This window comes from Mesoplodon mirus (assembly GCF_964341445.2).
Source record: "Mesoplodon mirus genome assembly, chromosome: 16".
In the NCBI taxonomy this organism is placed as follows: Eukaryota; Metazoa; Chordata; class Mammalia; order Artiodactyla; family Ziphiidae; genus Mesoplodon; species Mesoplodon mirus.
This window is the reverse complement of record NC_138992.1, coordinates 36,827,090-36,854,769: the sequence shown is the minus strand read 5'-3', so window position 1 is coordinate 36,854,769 and position 27,680 is coordinate 36,827,090. Positions and strand designations below refer to the sequence as shown.

Genomic DNA, 27,680 nt, shown 5'->3' with positions numbered 1-27,680 from the left:
CAAACCAGGACTGAACTGTCTCGGGGGACAGAGAGCACTGGGGAACATTCACACAAAGTAGAATAACCTCTCCTAGAGGACGTTATGGAGGAAGTTCAGACACTGGGTGGTAGCTAGGAGGATGTGGGTTATACATTCCTTATAACTGAAATCTTCCTCGATTTTCTCATTACTCTGCGGGAGACCTCATTTATGCTTGTTATGGGGATAGAATCACCTCAGCGTAGAAAGCCAAAACTCACCTGCAATAATGGCACTGATTGTAAAGAAAGTATGGTTAGTGGGCACCACCGTCGCTGTATTGTAGAGTTCTGTGGCTTGATTCAGGAGCCTAGAGCAGAAGGCACTTACTGAAGCTCTGTCTTTAAGAGACGCTCAAAAATAAGTTAACAATAACATCGAGAAATGCATGTTCTTTAGCTACAACTACAAAGGGAAAGGAAGTGCAGTAAAAGGGCATTTCCAATCAGCAGTCATAGCTTATATGCATCTGATGTATGAGATCAGATGTCAGGTTTTACGGTCTGTTTAAACCAACAACAGTAACAATGAAAAGCAATTAATCATATTTGGAGGCCACAGAAGTTTGAGTTGGAAGCGATTCAAGCTGCTGGACCAGTATCACACTGGGGCTGATTCATTAGGATAGACTTTAGAACCTGTTAAATATCATATCTGGGGAATGGTATAGCTATCCCTTGACATGCCACGTGCCAAGAAAGAAGATGGAGAAGTAAAGGAATGTTTAATGTTTCAAAAACAATGCTCGGCCCTCCAGCTGCAGAGCACATGTGGGAGCTCAGCTTCCCACTTTGGCCGCCAACATGGTTCAGGTTCCCACAACTGCACTGTGCAGCCCTGTCAGGGACTAGACCTTTGCCGAAGCAGTGCATTGCATTGACATCACCTGGGCACTTTAAAAAGCACTAATGTTTAGGTCCTATTCTAGAGCAATTGAAAAAAAATTTGTGAGTAGAGCCCAAGTGTTCCTCTATGTGTGTGTGTACATGCATGCACACACATGCATGTACACAGGCATGTAAGTATATATGTGCATGTATACATATATGTACATACAAACCTCCTCAGGTAATGAATTGTAATGGGAAGCCAGGGCTGAGAACCATGGTTCTACCGTTCTAGTGTGGTCACATAGTTCTAGGGTGAGAAGTGCAGGGACTGAAACAAGGGTGATAGGAATGTAGTTTACCTTCAGTTGTATCTGGCTTTTAAATTCGTGAAGCAGAGTTTAAAGATAATGATGCTAATCACTAAATTCTGAAAGCTATTGTAACTGTACCGATTAATTCAGAAGAGAGATGAAACAGAACAGTTTCATGATTCAAGTGTTAGATACACACTTGGTCTTATAAACAAACAAAAGAAACAGTTTGTTTATGACAAATGAAACAGTGACAGAACATTGGATTTCTCCTGTAACACACTCGTTGTAACAGGGTCCATGTTCAACCCGTAACAATTAGACTTGACTTCTAGCACCTAAGGAAGGAGCTGCTCTCCTCCAAAATTTGGGCTTTGATTTCCTGGCTGGCACTGGGCTGCTGCTCAGTTTTGGGGTAAACAGAAAACTTTCTGGTGGACTCAGGAGAACCTAGCAGCAAAGGCAAAATCATGATGTGAAATGGAGGGGAAGAGATTGGAGCAGATGGAGGTGGGGGGAGAGAAGAGCAGAAATTAAAAATGTTCCATATCACCACTGTGAGGTCCCAAGAGAAATGTAAAACAATCATTCTGCAATCCCGTGGGTGCAAAGAAAATTCTGGCTAAAGATGCAAAGTTTTGGGGAAAGGATTTCCCTCCCGGCCAAACGTCTGGTTTTGTCCATCTCTGGGCAATTAATGAGTATGAGCTAAGAAATGAAGGTGAAGGGTTCATGTATTTCCTATATTTAGAATGAAATCCTGGATGTGGACCTGCCCCTTTGATTTATTGCTAATGACAACCTGTGTGCGATGGATATTAATTACAAGCAGAAGAGCATCAGGAAAGTATCAAAGTGCACTTAGCTGGATTATGGCCACACTTTAGAACTCACAAAACATGAAGGCAATGCTTCGTAAAAACTTATTATTGGATGTGAAGGATAAAGCCAGGGATATTGGCTGAGGATAAGCATAGACCCCTCACCCTTAGAAATCAGTTGCATCTAATTTTAATTATCATCTGAGGCCAATAAAGATTAATGGTCAGAGAAGCACAGGAATATTGAAAGAGCAGTGAGTATGTAAGAGCTAACTTACTTGACTTGGAAAACACAAGATGCTATCATGATGATAAACATGATATAGAAGATGGGATAAGTTAGTTGCATTTTATCCGTCACAGAAAAAGCGATCATGCCTGAGACGGCTTTTACTGAAATAACAGTCAATGAGGCTGAAAAAGAAAGCACAAAACACAAATAAAATACATATCTTTGATAGAATTACAAATAAGTATCTTTACTTTACATGGTAGAGTAGTAAATACCCCTATTATGCTTTAAGAATGAAGACTGCCCTGAGAGGTGTAGGGTAGGTTGTGATGCCAGCCAAGCAGTAGTCCTGTTGCTCAAGCTGTGGCCTTTCCATTTGCTTAAATCAGCTAAAGATCTGCTGTGTGACTGAGTGCTTATCTTTGGAGCAAGATGCTTATTTTCCAGCCCTCACTGTTGAAAGGATGCTGTGGAGGCTATAATTACTAGTAGACGGGAAAGGAAGAAAATAATGAAGGGAGGAGATAAGAAAAGGCAGATTGCCCCTGTGACATTAATGGGAAAATAACTATTAAACTATACTGAGGGGCCTCCCTGGTGGCGCAGTGGTTGGGAGTCCGCCTGCCGATGCAGGGGACACGGGTTCGTGCCCCGGTCTGGGGGGATCCCATATGCCGCGGAGCGGCTGGGCCCGTGAGCCATGGCCGCTGGGCCTGCGCGTCCGGAGCCTGTGCTCCGCAACGGGAGAGGCCACAACAGTGAGAGGCCCGCATACCGCAAAAAGAAAAAAAAAAAAAAAAAAAAAAAAACTATACTGAAAAAATTTAAAGCCAAATAGACGAGAAGACTGGAAAGTGAAAAGCAACTCACTCCGTGAGTTTACTAAGAGCTCTACTAAGTCTACGTATGAGCCCTTTTGTTAGTAAACGCCTAGAAGTTTTCATTAAAAATATTTTTTGACAAGGACGTTAATAGTAAGCAGGACAGAGCTGTGTATTCATTTCTCAGAGTCGACCCTAAATCTAAGATTTACACAAGCAATGTCTGTTTATTTTCTATGCTAAAGAGGAACTTATCACTATGAGAACAAGTTCCTCATATGTTTCAAACAGCAATGAGGAAAAAGTGATTTGATAAGGTTATGTTAGAATGAAAGCAAGGAAGAATTTTCTGGAAACACAGTGTTTCTGTAGGAAGAAGAGAGTTTTCTTTTTGTCTTAGGTCTCTTGAAACTACTGTTGCATATAATTCCATAATTTAGCTGAAACCCACAGAAAGTTAAAAAATAATTTTTACATGAAATCAAATATCTGTAAGTCAAAGGCAGTGTGAAGAAGAAATACTATCTTTGATCTACTTGGTCATAATATATCTGAGCTTTATTCCTTTTAGCTTTTGAAAAGGAGATATATATATATATATATAATGTTTAAAATAGCAGGTGATGGCCAACTAGGAAAAGCCTAGTTTTCCAAAAACTAAAAATATACTTTGACTTGAAGGATACCAGGGCGTACTTCCAAATTAGGCATTTTCTTTCTGTTAAAAGTCATAATTAACAGAGGAGACCAGGTGATAAATTCTAAAAACAAACTCCCAATCTGAACAAAGAGGCCCTTACAGCTGGGCCCTTCTTCACCTTAAATGTTTTTTGACTTGGTCATTTTACATATTTTCTATAGATTATGAAAATAGTCATATTTTAGCTCATCTAGAAATGTAAAATACCTATAGACATGTATGTCACTTGATGGTTTAAGTTTATAAGGTTAGCTCTTGAGGGACCTTGATTTCCTCCTAAGCACTTGGCTTGAAATTAGAGCACAATGTGGTGATGGGCTTGTGGTCTGAACAGCCAGGTTTCCAAAAGAGATCATTCACGGAGAAAGAGTTGAACACACTGTTTCCTTCGCCTCAGAACCTCAGGGTAGCAAAGGCCACCTAATTCAACCACCATCTGATGTTAAATTTACTTAAATACAAAACAAAAACAAAACTAGAATTCTTTATTAAACAGCTAAACCAACTATCAGTTGCTAGAGTTAATCACTATATTTTCAAAGCATGCACAATCACCACCTGATTAATCACTGTTTATTGTATTTCTAAGCTGGTGTTGAGTACTTCTAAATTTTTTGGAGGGCGGGGGTGGTTAATGAGGATGGGTGGGAATACCAAATTGTAATGCGGTATCATTCTAATGCTGTAGATGTAAAAGTAGAAAGTACTTACATATGCACAGAAAAAATGGCTAGAAGAAACTACATCAAGATACTATTAGTGGCTATCTCTAGGCAATGGGATTATGAATAAACATTAAACTCATTTTTTTAAACTATAAAAAGTATACATGCCCACTTACAAAAATTTGGAAAATGCAGAAAAGTCTGGAAAGAAAAATAAAAATCACCTGTAATCTCAACCCTCACCCCCAAATCATTTTTAACATTTGAGACTCTGTAGTTATTTTTCAATCACTAAGCACAAATATATTATAACATGTGAATCATACAGTATATACTACTTAGGAACCAATTTTCCATCACCATTAAGTATTTTCTATGCCAGTAATTTTTCTTCTAAAGTATGATTTTTATTGGCTGGAGAGTAAGCCTTTGTATGAATGGGAATGCCTTTTGGGAATTCCTTACTCTTGGATATTTTGATTGTATCCATTTTTTTGGTATTAAAAATGAAACTGTGATGAATGTCCTTGAATACAAATCTTTGTATATCATTCTGCCAATTTCTGTAGGAAAATCACCTAAAGGGCAATTACTGTGTTGACAGCCACTGTTCTTCTGAAATCTATTGGTAAACTATCTTCTACAGAGGACCAGACACACTCCCATAATATTACGCTGCAGTGCTCAATTATATGAATTTTAATATTTTATATTAAAATATTTTATATTTTCTTGTTGTCTTTCTCTGTTTTCTTAATTCTCAGCAGTAGACATGTATTATTTTCATCATTATAACAGTACGATTTTTGCCCAACATTAATTATGCTGACCCATGTTTAAAAGTCAGCCTTCTCAGTTTATTCCTAGTTCTTCCTCAGAACTGATTCTTGGGTTTATTTATTGATCCATTGCTTTTCTGCTTTCTATTTCATTAATTTTTGCCTTTATCTTTACTAATTGATCCTTTCTGCTTGCCTCAGCTTTATTTCTGTGCTTTTTTCCCCTAACTTCTTGAGTTGAGTACTTACTTGACTTACATTTAAAGCAATGAATTTCCTTCTGAATATAGCATTAGTCATAAACTATAGGTTTAATATTAAGTGTTTTCATAATAATTTAAGAAATATATGCTGTAATGAAATCGTGGTTTCTGCTTTGGCCCAGCTGCAGTTTAAGCATAGTGTTTAACATTCCCAGGTGGTACGGTTTTAGTGGTTCTATTTTTGTTATTATTTTCTGTTTTTATCTCACTGTGATCTGAAAATGTGGTCTGTACTATTTCAACTTCCTGGAATTTATCAAAAATTTCTTTGTGGCCAATTATAAGATCAGCTTTTGTAAATGTTACACAGGCACTTGAAAGAAGGTGTATTCTCTGCTTTCTGGATTTAGAGTTCAACATTAGAGCTGCCAGATCAAAATTAAGCATTCAGTTTCTCTAATTTTACATATTTTTCTGTCTCCTTATTTCCATGAGCTAAGAGAAGTCTCCTACTCCTCTTATATTTATGCTAATGTAGTTTCTGAAATAGCTGCTGCCCAGTCTACTGAGGGCCCCTGTCCCCTGATGCCTCCTCCTTCCAAGCCCCAGTCCTACCCTGATTAGCAACTAAATACCAATAGGGGAGCCTCCAGGATCCTCTGTTGCATTTAGTGCTTCTGCCTTGATTTTAACTTAGATGGTAATATAATGACCTTCTGCTTTCTTTTACTTTCAATCTGAGTTACCTTGTTTAGATGAAATTTATGTATGAAGTCAAAATATTTCACAACCAGCAGAGGCCAGTCAGAAAGGGTGCTGTTTCAATAACCCTTATAGAGCTAAACCAGAGGAAACTGGCTGAATCCAATTTCACAATCTTTTTCAAAATCAATATGGGAATTTTTCTGAAGTACAATTTGGAAATATTTCTTTTTTACTTGGTAAACTTACCCCTTTTACATTTATGATCAAAGCTGATATGTATGGTCTTAATTCTGTTATCTTACTTTCCTATTTAAAATTTCCTTTATTTTCAATATTTTCCTACATAATGTGCATCTTTTCTCTTAGTTTGCTTTTGTTCTCCCTACCTGGTAATTTGGAAGAAAAAAATATAAAGTTTCTTTTCTGTTCTTTTGATCAACCACATACCTGAACATGTTCTAGAGTAAATTTGTTTCTATAAGTAACTATCACAAATGCAAATCTTCCAATTCAAAGGAGAGTTGATGAAATGAAGAAATGAAACCTCCAGCACCTCATGAACATGGGAACTGCAGCTGCCTCAAAGGTATAACTACAATGTACAAAGTTAGAGTAAACAACATGTGATGGATGGGTCATCTTAGGCAAAGAAAGAATAATAAATAAATTTTTGAAAAGGGAATTTCCCAAATGATTAGTGAGATCTCCTAGTGTTGAGATATATATATCTATATATCTATATATCTATATCTACATCTATATATCTATTTATGTATATGTATATGTGTGAGAGAGAGATACAGAGGAGTGGGGAGGGAGAATAGATTTAAAAATATAGAGAGGGCTTATGTAAGCAACAGTTTTCAAATCTTATAAGGTGCCTCTGGAAAAAAAGGAAATGGGTAGTTAAATAATGAATGAAAGAAATGTTGTATTCAAGAAAAATCATACTGCTCACATTTGTTTCATATTAGCCATGTTTTAAAGTTTTTTATTTTTCTAAATGTAAACAGGATAGGCCTAGATAACTTCTGATACAAAAGTTTCATTTGGGTTTATTCATTTGTTTCTCTTTTAATATTCTTCAATTATTTACTAAGAAAAAAATCCCCAAATTGTCAGAGAGCAAATAAAATGATCAAGAAGTAAAAATCCTTAAATATATTAAAAATTAAACATATATCAATTGCAGCAATGGACATGCAAAGTATAATTTGCATAACTGAGACTCAGTTTCTATAGATCAGAATTGAAAAGTAGAAACAATGAGAAAAAATAGAATGCTCAAATATTTTCCTTTAAACTCTTTTATGATTTAGCATGGCTAGATTAGATAATTAGAAAACAAAAAATATCCTTACCTAGAAGTGCCACCAGGGTTAGCAGAATCACAATGTGTTTTATTCCTTTTCTTTTATGGAAATATAGGAGAATGCAGAAAATTAGTATTTCTAAAATCTAGAAATGAAAAAGAGTAAAGTGTAAATTATTCTATACGAAGTCTTCAGAATGTCACACTTCTCTTTTTGATTTTTGCAACAACTATCATATGAGGGTTGAGGATGACTGGAGCTCCTAAAGACAATTATAAATATATGAGAGCAGCATAAGGAGCCTTAGTGATCCAGACCCAGAGTTTTAACGTCACCTACATGGCACTGATGCCCAAATCTAGATCTCCAGTCCTGACCTCCCAACTCCAGTCTCATTTATCCAGTTGTCTACCAGACATTTTCACATGCGTTTTTTTTTTTTTTTTTTTTTGGCTGTGTTGGGTCTTTGCTGCACATGGGCTTTCTCTAGTTGTGGTGCACGGGCTTCTCACTGTGGTGGCTTCTCTTGTTGCGGAGCATGGGCTCTAGGCACGCAGGCTTCAGTAGTTGTGGCATGCGGGCTCAGTAGTGTGGCTCAAGGGCTCTAGAGCACAGGCTTAGTAGTTGTGGTGCACAGGCTTAGTTGCTCCACAGCATGTGGGATCTTCCCGGACCAGGGCTCAAACCTGTGTCCCTTGCATTGGCAGGCAGATTTTTAACCACTGGGTCACAGAGAAGTCTGACACATGCATAACAGCCATAACACATGAATATGGGCAACACTTAACTCTTTTTTTTTTTTTTTGGCCGCGTCGTGTGGCATGCAGGATATTAGTTCCCCGACCAGGGATCGAACCTGTGTCCCCTGCAGTGGAAGCGCAGAGTCTTAAACACTGGACTGCCAGGGAAGTCCCAACACTTAACTCTTTATTTATTTATTTATTTGGCTGCGTTGGGTCTTCATTGCTGCACACGGGCTTTCTCTAGTTTTGGCGAGCGGGGGCTACTCTTCCTTGCCGTGCACAGGCTTCTCGTTGTGGTGGCTTCTCTTGTTGTGGAGCACAGGCTCTAGATGCACAGGCTCCAGTAGTTGTGGCACACAGGCTTAGCTGCTCCGTGGCATGTGGGATCTTCCTGGACCAGGGATTGAACCCGTGTCCCCTGCACTGGCAGGCAGATTCTGTACCACTGCACCACCAGGGAAGTCCCCACACTTAACTCTTTTTTTTTTTTTTTTTTTTTTTTTTGCGTTATGCGGGCCTCTCCCGTTGCGGAGCACAGGCTCCGGACGCGCAGGCTCAGCGGCCACGGCTCACGGGCCCAGCCGCTCCGCGGCACGTGGGATCTTCCCAGACCGGGGCACGAACCCATGTCCCCTGCATCGGCAGGCGGACTCTCAACCACTGCGCCACCAGGGAAGCCCTCCCAACACTTAACTCTTGGTGGCCTACCTTCCCTACCTGTTCCTCCTGGGCCTCCACCCCATCAGGAGATGGCATCACCTCGTGCCCTGCTGCACAAGCTGAAAACTCCTCCTTTTCCCTCATTCCTCGCCGCCCTCTCTGACTAGTGCAACAGCTTCTACTTCATCTCTGATTTGACTTTTGCCTCTTTACAATCCAGACATTCAGCAGCAAGAGAAGTCATTTAAAAATACAATTTGGGGCTTCCCTGGTGGCGCAGTGGTTGAGAGTCCGCCTGCCGATGCAGGGGACACGGGTTCGTGCCCGGGTCCGGGAAGATCCCACATGTCGCAGAGCGGCTGGGCCCGTGAGCCGTGGCCGCTGAGCCTGCGCGTCCGGAGCCTGTGCTCCGCAACGGGAGAGGCCACAACAGTGAGAGGCCCGCGTACCGCAAAAAAAAAAAAAAAATACGATTTGGATAATGAAATATTTCACTCATAGAGAGTATATATGAATATACATATCAGGTATTTACAGTAATGTGACAAGTACCATTGTGCCCTCTACTCAACCTGAGAAACAGCACCCATCACTCCTGTGAAGTCTCTCGTTCCCAATTGCACTCCCCTCCTCCTGCAACCTCCCCAGGAACCGCTACATTGAGCTTTGTGTTTACCATTCATTTTCTTTATACTTTATCACATTTCTACGTATCCCCAAATGACGCCGTTTATTTTTGCACACTTGTTCTTTATACAAGTGGAATTATACTTGCTTTCACTCGCTTGCTTTTTTTTCACTGTGCATTATGTTTATGAGATTCATCCAGGATGATACATGTAGTAAAAATAGAAATTAGATCTAGTCATTCCTTTGCTTAAACGTCCCAGCACGTTAAGAATAAGCTCCGCTCTCCCTCCTGGATTACAAAGTCCCAGTTAACTTCTGGGACCTCATCATCTTGTACGACTGGCTCCTGGACGGTCCAACCTGCACCAGCCACAAATGGCCTAGCCCTCCCCGCCAACCCCTGCCACCCCGTTGAGTCCTTTGAGGTCCTCAGATTGCTCAGCTTTGGGACCTTTGCACTAAGAGTTTGCCCTGCCTGGAATGCTCTTTCCCTGGGCTATTGTTTGCACAATGACTCCTAGTCACTCAGCTCCCCAGACAGATCTTCCCAGGTCGTTCTGATCTCACAGAGCCACCCAGTCATCCCATCACAACCCCAACTTCAGGTGGCTACTGTGGAGTATTTTATCATGACCTGTTCGTGTGGTTATGTGTTTCTTGTCTGTTTCCCACTAGCACATCTGCTCTATGAGAACAGGGACCTTTTCTGCCTCCAGTGCCTGGAATACTGTTGGTCACTCAATAAGTATTTTTCTAATTAATGAGTAAATTACACCTCAAATTTATTATGAACAACTTGCCAAAAAACAAGCCTAATGTCTAATAAACTGAGTGTTCAATAAGTATTAATTGACTGAATGTCTAAAAATTTCCTACCTTTAAGAAAACTAGTATAATTTTGAGTTCTCAATTTTATTTTTGTTTTAGCTTTTTTTTCTTTTTTGTAGTCCTTAAGATAACCTGAAGCATAGCTTTTTTTTTTCTCCCCCCAAAGAGACAGTATCTCTGGACTGAAATCATAAATATGAATGTTTACATTGGACAAGTGAAAATACCAGCATTACTTTTTTTTCTTAAAAATGACTAGAGTTAGGGACTTCACTACTTTCAGGGTTGCATTTTACTTATGGAGCCGTAAATAAACATGTCTCTCCTGTTCTAACGCAAGGTTTTGCTCGTTGGTTTGTTTCTCCCTTTAATCCTCTGTGGGCATGGAAAGCAGCAGGACCACATCTTCCTCATTTAAAAACCGTTTCATCTAATATGGAAGAGTAACTCATCCCTTAGTCTTTTCTTTTCCTGGCAAATTAAACCAATCATTTTAACTCTTCCTTATAGCACTTATTTGCCAGACCTTTAATTTAATCAAGTCGTGCTACAAAAGCTATTCAACTCCTATCTCTTTGCTTTCCTGAAAGCTGCCATTGAAACCGAAACATCCCTCTCGGCTTGGTCTCCCCTCCACCACAGTTGTCCATTTCTCATGTGATACAATTACAGACAGCTCCCAGCAGCTTTCGGGACCACTGTGTTTGTGGCTGGAGGGAAGAAAGCTCTTCCTGCACTAAGGCACAGAGCATGTTAGCTAAATCTGTTAGCATGCCAATTATTAACATTTTTGGGGGGGATGATGGTAGTTATCAGTTTTGAAAATCATGTATGACTTTTTTTTTTACAAACTCTATCTCTGTGGCTTCAGATCTATAAAACATGAGTTCCTATTATTCACAGAATGACTGCAGTTGCCCTGGGTTCTGTCCTGTGGCAAGAGATCACGGAGCTCCCGGGAATAAAATATTCAAGCAGCATGAGTTAATGTTAATTTTTTCTCTTCTAGTAACATTTTCTCTCCTCTCTGAAAAAATCAATATCAAAGAAGCTGTGACTTCTGCAGGTTGTTGCGACCCAGGAAGAGGCTGCTTTGCTGACTGCTATCTCAGAGGCCAGAAATAATAACAGCACCTAGTGCATGCCTGCCACATGCTTTACTTGTACTAATTCATTGAATCCTCACAACAGCCTCAGGAGGTGGGCACTATTACTGTCCTCATTTTACAGATGGGGAAACCAAGGCTCAGAAGGGTTAAGTGGTACAGCTCTGGAAGGCAAAATTATGCCCCCCCTCCCACCCCAAGATGTCCACGTCCTAATCTCTGGAACTTGTGTGTATGATACTTTACACAGCAAAGGGGCTTTGCAGATGTGATTAAGGCTATGGACCTTGAGATGCGGAGATTATCCTGGATTATCCGAGTGGGCCCAGTGTAGTCACAAGGGTCCTTAAAAGCAGAGAACCTTCCCAGCTGTGGTCAGAGAGAGATGTAACATGAGAAAGACCCAAGTCAAAGAATGCTGGCTGCCTCTAGAAGCTGGAAAAGGCAAGGAAACAGATTCTCCCCAAGGGGCGCTCGCAAGGAATACAGCTCTGCCAATACCTTGATTTTAGTCCATGAGACCTGTGTTGGACTTCTGACCTTCAAAACTGTAAGAAAATTAATTTGTGTTGTTTTAAGCCACTAAGTTTGTGACAATTTGTTATGGAAACGATAGGAAACTAATTCAGGTTTGGGTACCTGAAGTCTTTCCAGAGGAACAAAATTTTCAGGAAGAGTTTTCTGAATTATTCTGGATTTTCTGGATTCATTCTCCAATTTCATTTAAAGGCACGCATCACCCTGTTTTCAGTGGTAAAAAGAGCGCTAGCAGCCCATGGGATCATGTGACAGAAGAGATACACAAAATTTCATCACTGGAAACCCTAGTCTTACTACCAGAATCTGAGCCTGTGTTCACCTCCTTTTCTCTCACCGAGTTCTTTCTGAAAGTATAGCTTTTGATATAGCTGCCTGGTCCAAAAGAAATGAGCTCTGCAAAGGTTCTCTCTAAGGCCAAGCCTGGACAAAGGTCTGATACTCGGAGGTCAGCTTGTATTAATTCTGCTTGGAGAGCTGTGTGGGGAAATGAACTGGAGTGTGCACCCCAGAAGTGGATGACCCGGTTTTGAATTCTGGCTCTGCCACTGAGTATTTAAGTGACCTTGGACAAGTTACTGAACCTCCCTAGCTCAGTTTCTCCATCTGCCAATGCCTAGGGCTGTTGTGCAGATGAAGGACAGAACATGGTTGGAGTGGGCATAGGGCTCAGACTGCTCGGTGAGGCTGGCTACTGCGGCCGCAAAGTGTATCCTAGCGCAGACCTGCGAGTGCTACTTACATGCAGACAACAAAGCAGATGAACCTCATGCAACAGACACGGAGGCTTTGTACACACATAGTTTTCTCCCTTCAGGTTTTAACACCTGCTGGTGGGTGGTTGAAGCAGCTTTTGCCAGAAAGGCCAACTTAATAGTCAGCTTCGGGGTAGAGAATTACACCAATCGACAGGCTGGGTCCCTGGTTCGGCTGATTTAATTTTTGGTCCAGTGGAGAGGAAATGAGCACCACGCAGATGATTTTGTAAAGGATTCTGTGTTCACAAGAGAGGTTTCCATCTGAATAGTCTATGGGGAAATCTGGGTGGGCAAAACAGCCACAGTCAAGCCTGCCAAAGAACCCGAACTAACTGAGGCTCAGAGCCATGTTTCCTCATGTGGGTTCTGCAGAGGCATTAATAGTTGCTACTCAACAAAAGGCCCTTCAAGAAAAGGGCCTCGTGGTCATATAAGCCTGGGCAGGGCAGGAGTAACAAGGTTAAGCCTGTCTCTTTCCTAAAGGACTTCCAGTTTTTAACTTGCTGATGGAGATGATGAATTTCTCAGGGGGCCATGTATGTTTTATAGCATCTCTCCAAGCTAGTTTGACCTTGCAAACTTGATTGCTCTTTGTTTTTTGGCAAACAGCAGGTGGGAAAGTCTGTTTTAGTGGGTGAGCAAAGGACACTTCATTCCTCTCTGGCCAGTAGACACCAGGCTCCTCAAATCCTCTTCCTGCCCAAAAGAGTCCCAGCTCAGAGGATAGGCTCCCGGGCCTTGTTTCTGAGGCTTTGACTTCATGTAAGCCTTAAGGGGAAAATGGATATTGACCTGGGACAGGTCAACACATGATACAAGGAGATGCTATTAACTAGTCGGTAATATGACTTCACAATCCCCTTTTGAGACATGTAAAATTTATTCAGACTTAAAATATTTTTATTCATTTTATTAGTTATTTGATCAGTCCCGAAAGGCAGTTCAGGTGTTGCATTTATACTTGGTGTAATACAAAAACTGTTAGATGAATGTACTTCAAAGAATCGTCTTAATTACTGTAATTATGATCTTTGCAATTATGGTTTGCAGAAAAAGCACAGAATCTGCGACGTTGAAGGATTAAATATTAATTACGTAGATGTTTAACAGATTTAAACCAAACCTCAGCTCAAGATCTTAGTATGTAATTGATAACTTCTAGAGTCTTTAGAGATGCAACATATAATGGATTAAATTCCAAACTGAGATAAACTGAGATAATATAGATCTATTCCCCTAAGAGTCTAATGCCAATAGTGCTATCCAAATGTGACTTTATTAAGGGTTTATTTTATGCTATCTTATAAATATCTGGAATTATTTACATTTTTGGCAACATTTACTTGCAAATATACTTTCATTATTTTACAGGAATATGGGTCTCTCCCAGGACTATAAAATTCCTGCTTCAGGAATTCTCCTCTGTATTCTAGGTGGCTAATAAGTTGAATGAATTGTGAATAAATGAATGAATTAAGAGCTAACTTTGGAAAGTGGAAAAATGCAATTATTTTCAGAGTACTTTTTTTGTGGAACTATAAGGTTTAAAAAGGTAGTTTTGTTCTTTTAAAATGTTTTCTATGGTGTTAAAATGATATAGAATACATCATCATCAAACAGTGCTGTTTATTCCAGGAAATAAGTCTTGATGCATCTTTAATCTCCAAAGGATTCAGCTCAGGCTTTTAATTTTCTGGTCACAGACTCTGTGACCCTTTTCTTACTGGATGAAAAATTCGTTTTGCTTATAGGCAAAGAATAATAATGTGTTGGTAGGACATCAAGTCTAGACTATCATGAAATGCTCAATGAGCCCTTCTAGTGCTTAGATTTGATTGATGAAAGCCTTAATAGTTAAAGGACTGGGTATGGTGGACAAGTAGAAAGATAAAATAGGGGAGGGGGAGACACAAAGTATGACGGACCTGAGGAAACCTACTCTGAATTGGGAAGACCAATCCTAAAGTTTGATGGACGGCAGGGGTAAGGGGAACCTTCCAATTTAAGAGAGGAGGGAGTTTAGGGGAAAAGATATTGAGTTCAGTTTCTGAGATGTTACTTTTGCGGAATCTATGGAACACCCAAGCAGGAACGAGTAATAAGTAGACAGATGAGAACATAGCTTTGCAGCTTAGAAGAGATCTGGGAAGGAGATGCAGGTCTGGATTTGGAAGTCTTTCTAGAGAATGATGGTGGTGGAGTGGGCAATGAGATCACCCTAGAAAACCCTGGACGAGTTTGTAGCACAAATAGATAAAGAGTGGATGGCAGAAGAGAAGGAGTTACCTACCAAGAGCCTGGGATGGACTGATCAGAGAGGAGGAAGAGGAAACAGGGAAAACAAACCAAGGAAGCCCGGGAAGAGAAAGATGCAAGGAGAAGAGAGTGGACCATCAGGAAGTGCTGCACAAGGCTCAAGAAGAATCAGGACCAAAAAAAGCAATTCCACTTGGTAATTCGTGGGGAGGGGTCTACTAGCTTAGGACGAGAGAGTAGTGACTAGGAGCTGAGAAAGTGGAGGGGGATAAATCTTTGGTGGTGTTTAGAAGGGAAATAGGATAGTTTATTAAAGGGAGTGTAGAGTATGAGGAATGTTTCTACACAGTGTCTCTGTTGAGTAAAAGAAAGAAGTACAGTGAGAAACTATAAAAAGAAAAGCCCTATAAACACTTGTGTCCCAGTGGTCAGAATTGTATATCAGAGATGGTAAAATAATAGGATTTTTGTCATACGACTAGGAAGGGCCACACCATAGTGTGATACCATGCAGTTCCTGCTGTAATATCCTGAGTTATATCACACTGAGAGCAAAGTTCGCCATGTCTCTGCAAATGCCAATGTCACACGTTTAAATAATAGGTACACAGCAGGATCATACTATTTTACCCGTTTTAATGGCAGAGCACTGGACCAGATAGTTTTTTGAGGTCACTCCTAACCCTAAAAATGTTTGACCCTGTGTGCTTTGATTATTTTTATTGAATTCACAACTCTTGATATTTTACCAATTCGGCTCTTGGTTAAATGCTCATTTAGACAATCCCAGTTTTCTTCTTACTGCCTGCCCTTCCTAGAATATTCTTATTCTCCAATCTAAACTGACTTCCATAACAAGTTACATAGCAACCATTTCAATCACATTCTCTGTACCAGGGGTCCCCAGCCCGCGGGCCTCAGACCTCTACCGGTCTGCACAGCAGGAGGTGAGCGGCGCAAGAGGGAGCGGAGGTTCATCTGCCGCTCCCCATCGCTCCCCATCATCGCGTTACTGCCTGAACCCCACCCCCACCCCCCGCTCCGTGGAAAAATTGTCTTCCACGAAACGGGCCCCTGGTGCCAAAAAGTTTGGGGACCACTGCTCTATACCCACCGGATACAGCCATTGCATCAAATAAAATATCCCAATTAGTGGCTTCCAATTTCTACATCAGCTCATTCCGTTCTTTCTTTTACACATCTCTCAGTATTGTCCTACCCGCTGTCTGCTTCTCCTAAGACAGACTACTGCATGGGTCTCAAAGAAAGCTTTTTTTTTTTTTTTTTTTTTTTTGCGGTACAGGGGCCTCTCACTATTGTGGCCTCTCCCGTTGCAGAGCACAGGCTCCGGAAGCGCAGGCTCAGCGGCCATGGCTCACGGGCCCAGCCGCTCTGCGGCATGTGGGATCTTCCCAGACCAGGGCACGAACCGGTGTCCCCTGCATTGGCAGGCGGACTCTCAACCACTGCACCACCAGGGAAGCCCAGAAAGCTTTTTTGAAGGGAATACCTATCTTGGATAAAATTCAGGGAAGTAAAATGTGTCTTCAGGTACTTTCCTTTGACCTGGGAAGAGAGTTTTTTTGTTTGTTTATTTTTACTCTGAATTGTCCTAAAATATGTTGCTCTGGAATTTGCCGGATTAAACTCCATTAAATTGTGGAAATTGTTCCAGTGATAGGTCACCCCCAAGGACAGAATACCTGGGAAATGGGGGTGCTTTTATTGCTGATTTAGTGTTTGAAATACTTTAGTACTGGTCAAATATATTTACATTTTAATGAGATATTAATGCTGAGAAGAAAAGATTATATTAGTTTTCCAGCATCTGCGTGTACCAGTGGTCTAGATAATACTGCCTTTGTAACAGTAAAATTTTTAGAATTCTTACCCCGTAGGTCATGAACTGCCAGCCAACAACGTAATACTGTACTGTTCTTGCAGAGATATCCTGAGTTATATTTGGAGCAAAGTTCACCAATAAATATGTTCCTGCAAATGCCAGTGTCATACCTTTAAATAAAATTGAAAAGACAAACAAGTTGAAAGGGACATTTAAGCCTTTTTGTTTATGTAAACATTTCCTATAGACTAAGCATTACTTGTAAAGGTCCATGTCTATTAAAATACGATTCATCAAACCATCCCCAGATAGCATCATGCATTCACCTGACGACATTACCTTTAAAGGGGGATAAGGGCTAGGGAATGGATGTGGTAGGACATAAATTCTGATTTTTCTCTGTTGTTCCAGATGAATCCTGGCTTCTTCAGAGAAGCTTTCCTCAAAGATGGGGAAGATCAGAACGCGTGCATATGGAGACATGAAAACACATCCAACCTGGCTGTTTGTTTCCACGTGGACCAGTAAGTGCACGATGAAGCTAGATCCATCTAGATCTAGATGGCAGAGCCCAGAGAGTGGGGAAATCCATCACCTGATGATGATCTACTCTGCACCTAGTCATCTTTGGGTCCTTTACACACACAAACTTAGGTATTTTACACTTTGAAACTCTGGTAAATGAATACCTTAATCATTGCCATTTATTGGAGTCCTTTTAGCAGAAATAACAAAGGTGAAAGATGACTCTGCTGTAAGATTTCTTTGATCCAATTTAAAATCTAGAATTCCAGGGATAGCTTGGTAAAATACCACATAATAAACCTATGTAGGAATGTGTTACTGTCATCACCTTAACGTTACTTATACTGTAATAATGGAGGAAGGGAATGTGTGGGGGAGGAGTGGCCACAGAAGAAGGGGACTTGCCTTCCAAATAACATGGAAAACTGCTTATTTATTAATAATTAGCAGCCTGAGAAAAACTGGTTTATGTAGCATTTTCTGGATAGCACACATGAAAACATAATTCAACCTGTTTCACCATTGAGGTCAGCATTGTTGTGTATATAATTTACAACCAGCATTCACTCCAACCTGAAACAATTTGGTGTGTCTATAAAATCTCACAATTGGAAGACATCAATTTCCTGTTGCTCTTAACCAAATGACTTAGAGTTTTGAACTCTAGTTTCTGAGAATTCATTTGATTTTTTACACAAGCTGGACAATAGCTATTCATGGTATTGTAGAAGCTATAAAATAAGCTTACTCTAATGCAACGATTTATTCTGTAATACTTTGTGAAGACAGAAATCATATACACAATTTAAAAGCTATTTTCTAATGAGAATTTTTAAAAAGAAAACAATATATATTATTAAGCATTTCAATGAAAGGAAAATAATAAAAACCATACATAAGAACCTGGACAAAATTATTGGTCAGCTCTGTCCTTTCTTTGGAAAAAAAAAAAAAAGGTCTTATAAGATAATTGTTCAATGTTACATTTCTAGGAAGAAGGAATTAAAAAAAAACACCTTTCTAAACTTGGTATAGTAAAGTAGAATAAACGCATTGAATACAATTTCAAAGTCTCAGAGACTTCCAATTTACTTTTGTGAAATCCAGATTTCTTATCTATACTGAGTTCCTCTGCCAGTCATTTCTTTATCTCATCTAACTGTATCTAGTGTCAATTAAATTTCTTTTTTAGAACATTTAGTTTTGAATGGGTAACACACGCGTATGGTAAAAAATTCAAAAGCCACACAAGAGGGATCAGTGAAAAGTTAAATCTCTCTCACACCCTTGGGGCTCACTAGGTCCCCTCCTCAAAGTTAGCTACTGCTGCTGGTTCCTGAGGTTTTCTTTTCAGATATGTTTTAGGCAGGTGTGTGTCAGAGTGCATGTGTGGTTTTTTTTTTTTTTTTTTTTTTTTGCGGTACGCGGGCCTCTCCCCGTTGCGGCCTCTCCCGTTGCGGAGCACAGGCTCCGGACACGCAGGCTCAGCGGCCATGGCTCACGGGCCCAGCCGCTCCGCGGCATGTGGGATCTTCCCAGACCGGGCACGAACCCCTGTCCCCTGCATCGGCAGGCGGACTCTCAACCACTGCGCCACCAGGGAAGCCCTGTGTTTTGGTTTTTTATGCAAATGATAGTAGCATATTATACACATTTTTCTGTATTTTGCTTTTTTTCTACTTAACAGAACATCTTTGGAGAATGTTTCACATCATTATATGTAGGGCGGCCTCATTCTTTCAGAGTCTGCATAGTATTCCATTTTGTGGAGGCAGTGTTATTTCCAATATGGTCTCTGTTTCACATCCTGACACATCCCTCCCTGTTTCACATCTGCTTCCACATTTGCATACTGTGCCCATTTCCACCAATGTAGGTCTTCACTGCATTCCAAAACCCCTTAAAAACAAATAACATGACTGACGGTTTTACAATTATCCTTTCAAAGTGCTTTTTCACATGTATTATCTCATCTGTACCTCATGTCACTGCAAGACTAGTGAGTAACTCCGTGGCAGCTCAGGAGGTCATACATTCTTTCTTCTTAATAATTTTAATTTCAGCAACTTCCGACATTTACAAAGGCAGTTCTGGATAGCTGCTACCTGCCATTTGCTTGTTTCTTTGGTGTCATTTTTATTTTTCTGTGTGATTTACTCTCTGCTTCATGAGTCATGTGCACATTAACGTAAGTGTTTAAAAGTGTCGAAGGTAGCCATTAGCAAGTCCTTCAATAAATTTCTGTAGAATATATTTGCATCCCACCTTTTTCTAAAATTGGCATGAAACATCAGTTCCTGTTATTTTTATTTCAGTAAAGCCACAGATATTCCCTCTTTTGAAAGGCACAGATTTCTGACTTAGAAAACTTGCTAGTTTACCTTTTGTTGGCCCATTTGACCAAAGGAGTACTCTGGAAGTATAAGATCCTAAAGGAAAGAAAGCAGCACTTGACATGCCCTTGGCCCAGGGAAATGGTTAAATGTCAGGTCAAGACTCGGATAGGAGAAGTCTAATCCAAGCTGAGACTCGCTCCACAGAATTCAAATTTCACTGCTACTGTTAGCTGGAAGGGCCCAGGCAAGTTGTTTATCCCTCTGTGATGCAGTGTCCTCATTTCTAGGTACAAATTAACTTATCATACCAGCTAGACTCCAGGAATTTGGCTCTGTAAGAGGCTTTGCAATGTTTCAAAGCTCATCTGGAGACCTGATGTGACAAAGGACCCTGGGACAGATCCAACTTAGGATGCTGACTGCCAAGGGTCAAAGACCATCTGAGTCAAGCTTCAAACTTAATCCAAACTTGTGTCTCTAATATTGTAGTCTAGGGATGACCAGGGACTGTCCCTGGGGCTGTCTCTACAGGGTTAACAACTCAATTTGAGAATAGAAGGGCAGGATAGGAAGGACTTGGCTGGCATCTCCTGACTGCCTAGTGAAGACTTCTCTCCACTGGTCTTAAAGGAAGGCAAAAGAAAGCAAAAGACATAACTGAGATAACACAGAGAAGAAGAAACGCTGCCAGCGCTATGTTTGCTCCCCACTGCCAGCCTCAGGGAACTGGTGCACAAAGCACCAAGAGCTGGCTATTGGAGGGGACCAAAGGTGGAGCAGTCAGGCAGCAGTGGGGAAGCTGCAGGTGGGGGTCAACCATGGGATGCTGGATACGACCCACGCTACAGGGATGTGGCCTCATCTACCACCCTCAGGCCCAGACCTGCAGCAAATACATTTTCTCATCAAATATGACTCAAGTCACATAAAAGTCTACAATGATCTGATGGGAGTTTCAGATTTAGCTTGATACAGTACACAAGTATTAACAAAATCTCTTCCTATAAACCTGTCGTATGTACAAAGCAGGGAAACAAACTCATCCCTGCTCTTTATAGTAGATAGACTAGGTATCCTGGGAGGGCAAGGGAAGGTATCATTCTTTTTAAGTGATGTTCTTAAAACTATAGATTTCGTAGACAATTGTGGCTGACATGAGAGTTATATTATGATCACCGTCATACAGAAATGTGATGATAAGAACTATAATAGTAATAGCTAATACTTAGCACAATTCTAAATGCTTTATACACATATAATAATTCTTACAAAAAAAGCCTGCAAAAAATAACTATACCACCATGTTACTATACTAACATATACTATATGTATATTATGTATTATATAATACATAACATTGGATACTGTTCAAGTATTACTAGCCACATTTGACACAGGAGAAAATTGAAGGAGAAAATTGAGCCACAGAGGGAATAACTCTCTTGTCTGGGATTTTCTAGCTAAGTGGAGAGCTTGCATTGGAACCTAGGTAACTTATTCTCAGTGATTACACTCTTCTACCTCTTGTATGCACAATGGACCGGAGTTGATGAACGGACAACTCACGGCTGTCCTTCACATTGTAGTCTCAGCGAGTGGCACCCAGGAGTTGTACTGAGCATAACCTGAGGCTGGATGAAGGATCCCCACTGGGGATAGAAGGAACTGACTCCTCCTGGCAGTGGTCCCTGGGGCCCCTGACTGACCCCGAGGTTCCTTTAGAAAAGCGTCTCCAAACTGGTGTTCCCTAGAACCCAGTTTCATAAGATGGACTCTCCACCAAAAAAGGTCTCAAGTCACATCTATTTGGAAAGAGATGAGTTAAACCAACTTAAATAGTTCTTTTACTGGAAGACCCCTGAGACCCTCAATGTGTTAGTGTTCATTGTGAATCTCCTTAGGGAGGATATGGCTGTAATATTTTCTAAACATATTTGACCATTTATATCATCCTGAAGTAGTGTTTTGAGGAATGTTTTATACTCTGAGAAATGCCTGACATTTAACTGGATCCAGCTGTGAGAATGCAGCCTCTGTTTCAAGAGGCTACTGAAGTTCTGTTGCAAAAGTCTCCTATAGAGACTTGTGGACTGAAGTTGAAATATAAAAGCGGTGGAAGGGAAAACAGCCTAGAATCAGGCTTCTTCTTATGCTTCTGTTCACCGGCATCTCCAACCTGCTGAGTTCCTCACCTGTGCAAGTCTTGGATTCTAGGGTCTACTTGCACAGTTCTTCCTCAACTGACATCTGATTTCCCAGCCCACCCTTCTCCTTAAGTAAAACCTGAAATCTCCTTTAATTTTGTCCTCACTCTCCGGCTCAATGCCAGCTAGTGTTAACTGCCTTTTAGCTAGCTTCTGGAATCTGGCTTGACCTGACTTCTGGTAGCCTTAAGAGTTTTAAAAATTCAGCTAACCTGATGTCAACCAACACTGCTGGCTGGTTCTCTTGGAGCCTGCAATATGCCTCCTGATCAATGGGGGTCCAGCTATTGCTTTTGTGGGTTACCAGGAGTCACAGCATAAACTGGACCTTTTAACACCAAAGGATGCCTTCCCCTCAGTACAATCTTTCCAGATTCCCCAGGCTGAAGGCAGCTAAATCCTGAAGGAGCCTTGGATTGGGAAGTCTCACTAATATAGTGAATCCAAATAGTTCTGAATCCAGCATCAGAAAGTCTACCTTTCTTGAGGCACCTTTAAGACCAAATAGCCAATCTGTCCTCTCAACCAGAAATGATGGTTTGTTTGGCTAGATCTGTATTCTAGATACTGGCTTCAAACCAAGCTGACCTCTGGTGTGGGAGTAGGAAGGAAGGAGGTGGTCTTTGTCTCACTATTAATCTCTTGACATTCTATCTGGGGAAACCATTTATAGGTGACTTGAAATAATCAAGTTACTGGTCTCTGGAGAGTGCTGATGAATTGACTATAATTTTTCTTTTTATGATGACGCTATCTGGATTAAATCAACTAGGATCTCACAGGCTATTAGATTCAGTATTTTTGATGACTAAAGGAGAAGAGGGGGAAAATACTATAGTTTTGGCTGCTTGAAGGGGAGAGAGATTTGGTGCTTTTTAGAGGAAAAATAATCATTAAAATAATTTAAAATTATTAATCCACTAAGAATCAGAGCACAGTCCAAAGCCTGTCATTGAGTTAATAATAGTTGGCGATTCCTTTCAGACATAGCTTTTGTGAGGTCATTTTTTGAGGCTAGTGCTGAAATGCTTCATAGCCACAGAGCAACATTTGGCAATAAATTAATTCAGCTTGTTTCCACATGGTCCAAAAAAATCTTCATTTGTTCCATCATGAAAAACAAACTTTCATTTGCTTGAAGCAGGGAAAAGTAAATGATTTTCTTTTGCATATTTTGACGATTTAGTTTTTAGCATGCTTATACATTAATCTTTCAAAAAATGCCATTAACTACTCTTTTCCCTGTTTGATTTTAGTCCCTGTAAAGAAAAAAAAGAACATTTTTAGCTTTTAATGGAAAGAGCCAAATTTTCTCAAGGCAACAGCAATACAGGCCCAAAGAAAATACAGGTGACTTAACACATTACTGAGTACGGTTGGGGAAATGTCCTTCCCCAAGCACGAAATGGCTTATTACATCTCAGATCATGATAATTGTATGATATTGCTGTTGGAAGCATGGGTATGGAATCGGTGACTAAATCCTTTCTTATTCCTGTGACTCTAGGTTCAAGAATTGATCATTTTTAATTACTGTATGAAACAAATGTGACATCAGATATATCCCTGCTCAAAAAGCATTAAGTTAAAAGGCTAAAAAAACTCAACCAGAGTTGTGCGAAATGTTACCTGGATTGCTAAAGTTCGTTAGAATATCCTAATCAAGGTTTCCTCTCATGAACCAGTAGTGATGGGTGGTGGTATTAGTAACAAGGATAATAATAGCTGACATTATTGAGGACTTATTACATGACAGACCCCGTTCTCAGAGATTTATATACATGAGCTCAATTAATCCTATGACGTAGGTAATACTTCATTTTAAGGTTGAGGAAATGAGGCTTAATTAAAGAGACTAAGTAACTTAGCAAAGGTCACATAGCTCTCTGACACTAGAGACTTACCCTCACCCATTATGCTATAGTTAAATCAGGCTGCCATTATTAGAACACTGGTCCACCACTGACTAATTATTTGACCTTGGTTAAGTTATTTAACCTAAGTATCAGTTCTATAAATGGATTGTTCCTACATTTAAATGAGGTGGTTCATGTAAAACACAGTACCTGAAAGGGGTAAATATTTAATAAATGTTGACTGTTATTAAAGTAAGAGAAATTAGCAAAGAATTAATAGAGGTTTTTGTTTGTGTATTTTTTTGTTATATGTGTATGTGTGTGTGTTTCCTATTTCTTATGTTTTAGTATTACCTCTTGGTAATGAAGTTGATCACAGAAATAATACCAATTGTATTAACAGGGCTTTACATTTCTCAGAGTGCTTGTATCAATTATCCAGTGAGACCCTTAAACCAGTCTTCTTGGGACTTCCCTGGCAGTCCAGTGGTTAAGATTCCACGCTTCCACTGCAGGGGGCGCGGCTTCCATCCATGGTTGGGGAACTAAGATTCCGCATGCTGCATGCCACGTGCCAAAAATTAAAAAACAAAAAACAACCAACCCCCTCCCCCCAAAACAGTCGTCTACATTTGTCAGCAAACTTAGGCTTAGAGAAGTTAAGTAATACGTTGGCCACACAGTTGATAGCAGAAGTTGAATACAGATTTGAACCCTTGAGAGTGAGCTTAATTTATATCCTTTGATGTCGAGCTAGTATACTGCTTTTAGCAACGTTTAGTTGATCGGGTTTTCTAAGTATAAAATCAAATCATTGGGGCTTCCCTGGTGGCGCAGTGGTTGAGAGTCCGCCTGCCGGTGCAGGGGACACGGGTTCGTGCCCCGGTCCGGGAAGATCCCACATGCCGCGGAGCGGCTGGGCCTGTGAGCCATGGCCGCTGAGCCTGCGCGTCCGGAGCCCGTGCTCCGCAACAGGAGAGGCCACAACAGTGAGAGGCCCGCGTACCGAAAAAAAAAAAAAAATCAAATCATTGGCACCTATTGATACTTGTGTTTCTTCACTTTCTATAGTTATGACTTTCCTTAATTTTTTCCCTAATCCTCATTGGCAGTGGTTGTAGTACGGTATTACATAGAAACTTGCCTTACTTTTTTGTACCTTTGTCAACACTTCTCGTGTTATTCCCTCTGTATGTCGTTCTCCAAATGCTTGGATGTGGCCCATGTCTGTCCTATTCAGCTGTCAGAACTGATTCAAATGGTACCTCTGCTGTAGAAAATTCTCTCTGAGCTTCCCAGCTAGAGTAATCTCTCTTTATTCTAAACCAGTGGTTCTCAACTGGAGGCAATTTTGCCCCCCAGGGGAGATTTGACAGTGTTTGAAGTCATTTTTGGTAGTCATAACTGGGGCAAAGTGTGCTACTGGCATCTACTGGGTAAAGGTCAAAAGGGATGCTGCTGAACACCCTACAACGCACAGGACAGCCCCCTAGGATGAAGAATTATCCAGCCTAAAATATTAGTAGTGCTGAGGTTAAGAAACCCTGCTCTAAACTAAAGGCTCAAGGCATTATGATACCTATTATCTTCTGCTTTTAAAAAATGTGTTCTTGTATATAGTTTATCATTGACTGTATTATCTGAAGGCAGGGATTCTGTCTTAATCATCTTTTCATCACAAGGGTTCATGATAATTGGCAAGTTTTCCTTTACATCCATCTGTATTACCTCATTAAATACCTTACATTTATTTAAACATTAACCAACCATTAACTACAAAAGATGACATATGTTAGATTAAATGATTTAAAGTTTCCCTAAGACATTTGATAAATGAGAAACATAATGTAGGATCTAATTGTTTTAATCTATAAAACTCAGGCATTGCTCATTCTTATTTCTGATTCCACACAACTTCCCCAAATGAGTCCATAAACATAATACGAAAAAAGAGTACAGAAAAATAATATATTTGAATTCACATATGAATGCATTTGGAAAAACATTTTAACCATGAAAATTTGACAATGTTGACTAAAAACTCTACTAGCAGAATCAAACCAAGGAGGAAAAAGAAAAAGTGAAAACTCTTTCAAGACACTAGGCTCAAGGGAAACATGATCAGGGAAACAAATGTTCAACATACCAACACTGGTGTCACATTTAAGCTCAAAAATTTTTAAAAATGATCTCTTTGGAACCAAGTAGACATAGATTTATTTAAAGTTTCTAAAGTATTATACTCATTATCATATGTCAGCAGTAATTCAGACAGGATTTTGTCAAGGAAGAAAATATGAAGCTCTATAATTCTTCTCACTAATGATATTTCCAACTAGAGGTAGAAGATACAATCAATATGTGATGGCTTTGCCATATAGCGGAAATCTTTTACAGCCAGGAAGGCTACTGTGATTTTCCATTAATAGCTGTATTTCTAAATAAAATTTTGAAGATCAACATTCTATGTTACTTTTGGAAAGGGCTAAATAGGAATTAGGCAGTTATTTGGTGTATCTAATTTTTGTATGTGGTTTTCATTTTTATGTAGTACTTTCATACAACAATCTATCAAATATGTCCTATGAAGTGGAATACTCTATTAGGTAACACAGATGTTTTCTTGGATTTTATTATGTTCATAAAAATTTCGTAACAGTCATAATAATAATACTGTAAAATAATGATTTACTGTGGTCAATGGCATGGGCAGAGGGTATAATGAAGGTGCACGTATTTCTTGTCAAAGAGCAGATGGCAGTTCCAAGATAGAATAATGTTCGCCTCTAGATGAGACTATATCCATTTCAGTAATTTGTTTCCTGTTTTTAAAACACATATTTTTATTGGATAGGATTATTTATTTCCTCATCAAGCAGTGTTTTAATTACATGAATTAAATAATTACTTACCTAGTAAATCTGAGGCTCTCAAATTTTCTTTCAGAAACATAACAGAAATAATGGCACTACCTAGAAAGAAAATGGCCATTAGTGGTGGTTCCAAATATAAAAACATATATTATGCAATGCCATTTGAAAGGAGTGAAGTAGTCTTAGGCCTGACGAGCTGTGTCCTGGTCAGAGACACCTGGTGGCTGGGGCTGTGAAGATGGCCTCTTGCCCCTCATGGTTGAGGATTCATGGAAATTGGCCTGGCTTACAATGAACCTACGACAGTGACTGGGATAGTGCATGGTATACAGTGAGGGCTTAATAAGAGTTTACTAAATGAATGAATGTAGAGAAGAGGAAGGAAGGAAGGAAGGAAGGGAAAGGCAGAAAGAGATAGAAGGGAAGGAAAGAAGAAAGGATGAAAAGGAGGAAGTCTTAACTTTAAATATATTCCAAACGGAAACATTATTTCCCATCATCTCCTCCCATAATCCCTATTCCAGTGGTACCTCTATCGAGCACCAGGATCCTAAGACTCCTCCTGGTATCCCCTCTCCTTCACACCACACATCCAACAGGCCCCTGGGTCTGTTAAGTCTGGATTTCACTGTCTCTCAAGTCCATCCCCTCTTCACTCCCTTGTCATGGTTCAGGTCAGCTTCACCTCAGGCTTAGACCATTAAAGTAGCTTCCCTCTGGAGCCTCCCATTTCACTACCCCTTCCCCACAGCACTAGGAGTCATCTTTCTAAAATGGAAATCTAATGTAAAACCACAGCTTTAAAACCTGTTAATGGCTTCTAGCCACCCAGAGACAAAGGCCAAACTACTAAGCATGACATTCAAAGACAGCCGTGATTTTACTCCTGACAATTTCCTTGCCACGTTTGCCCTTGATCTCTTTTATATTCTATGTCCACTCTTACTAAAATAATCATAACTCCCAGAACCCCCATTGAGTTTCATGCTAAAGGACTTTTATACAAGCTATTCCCTGGGCAACTCTGCCTCCATCCTTTCACCCAACTCTAGACTCAAGCATCACCTCTGGATTCCCCCTGACTGAGTGGACCACTCCACCCATATGTGTGATTATCCCTTATA

General features: G+C 40.2%; 1 protein-coding gene across 2 annotated transcripts in view; it reads right to left on the bottom strand.

The window, feature by feature from the left end:
* NIPAL2 (NIPA like domain containing 2) overlaps positions 1–27,680 on the bottom strand; it is a 71,880-nt gene that overhangs the window by 7,431 nt on the left and 36,769 nt on the right. The window contains exons 4-8 of one of the 2 annotated variants that reach the window (XM_082601433.1): positions 26,596–26,655; positions 16,811–16,932; positions 7,450–7,546; positions 2,262–2,397; positions 243–331 (exon numbers count right to left, since the gene is read on the bottom strand). In XM_082601433.1, coding sequence (XP_082457559.1) covers positions 243–331; positions 2,262–2,397; positions 7,450–7,546; positions 16,811–16,932; positions 26,596–26,655 — 504 coding nt within the window. The remainder of the gene's footprint in view (positions 1–242; positions 332–2,261; positions 2,398–7,449; positions 7,547–16,810; positions 16,933–26,595; positions 26,656–27,680) is intronic. The other variant, XM_082601432.1, reaches the window with a different exon arrangement.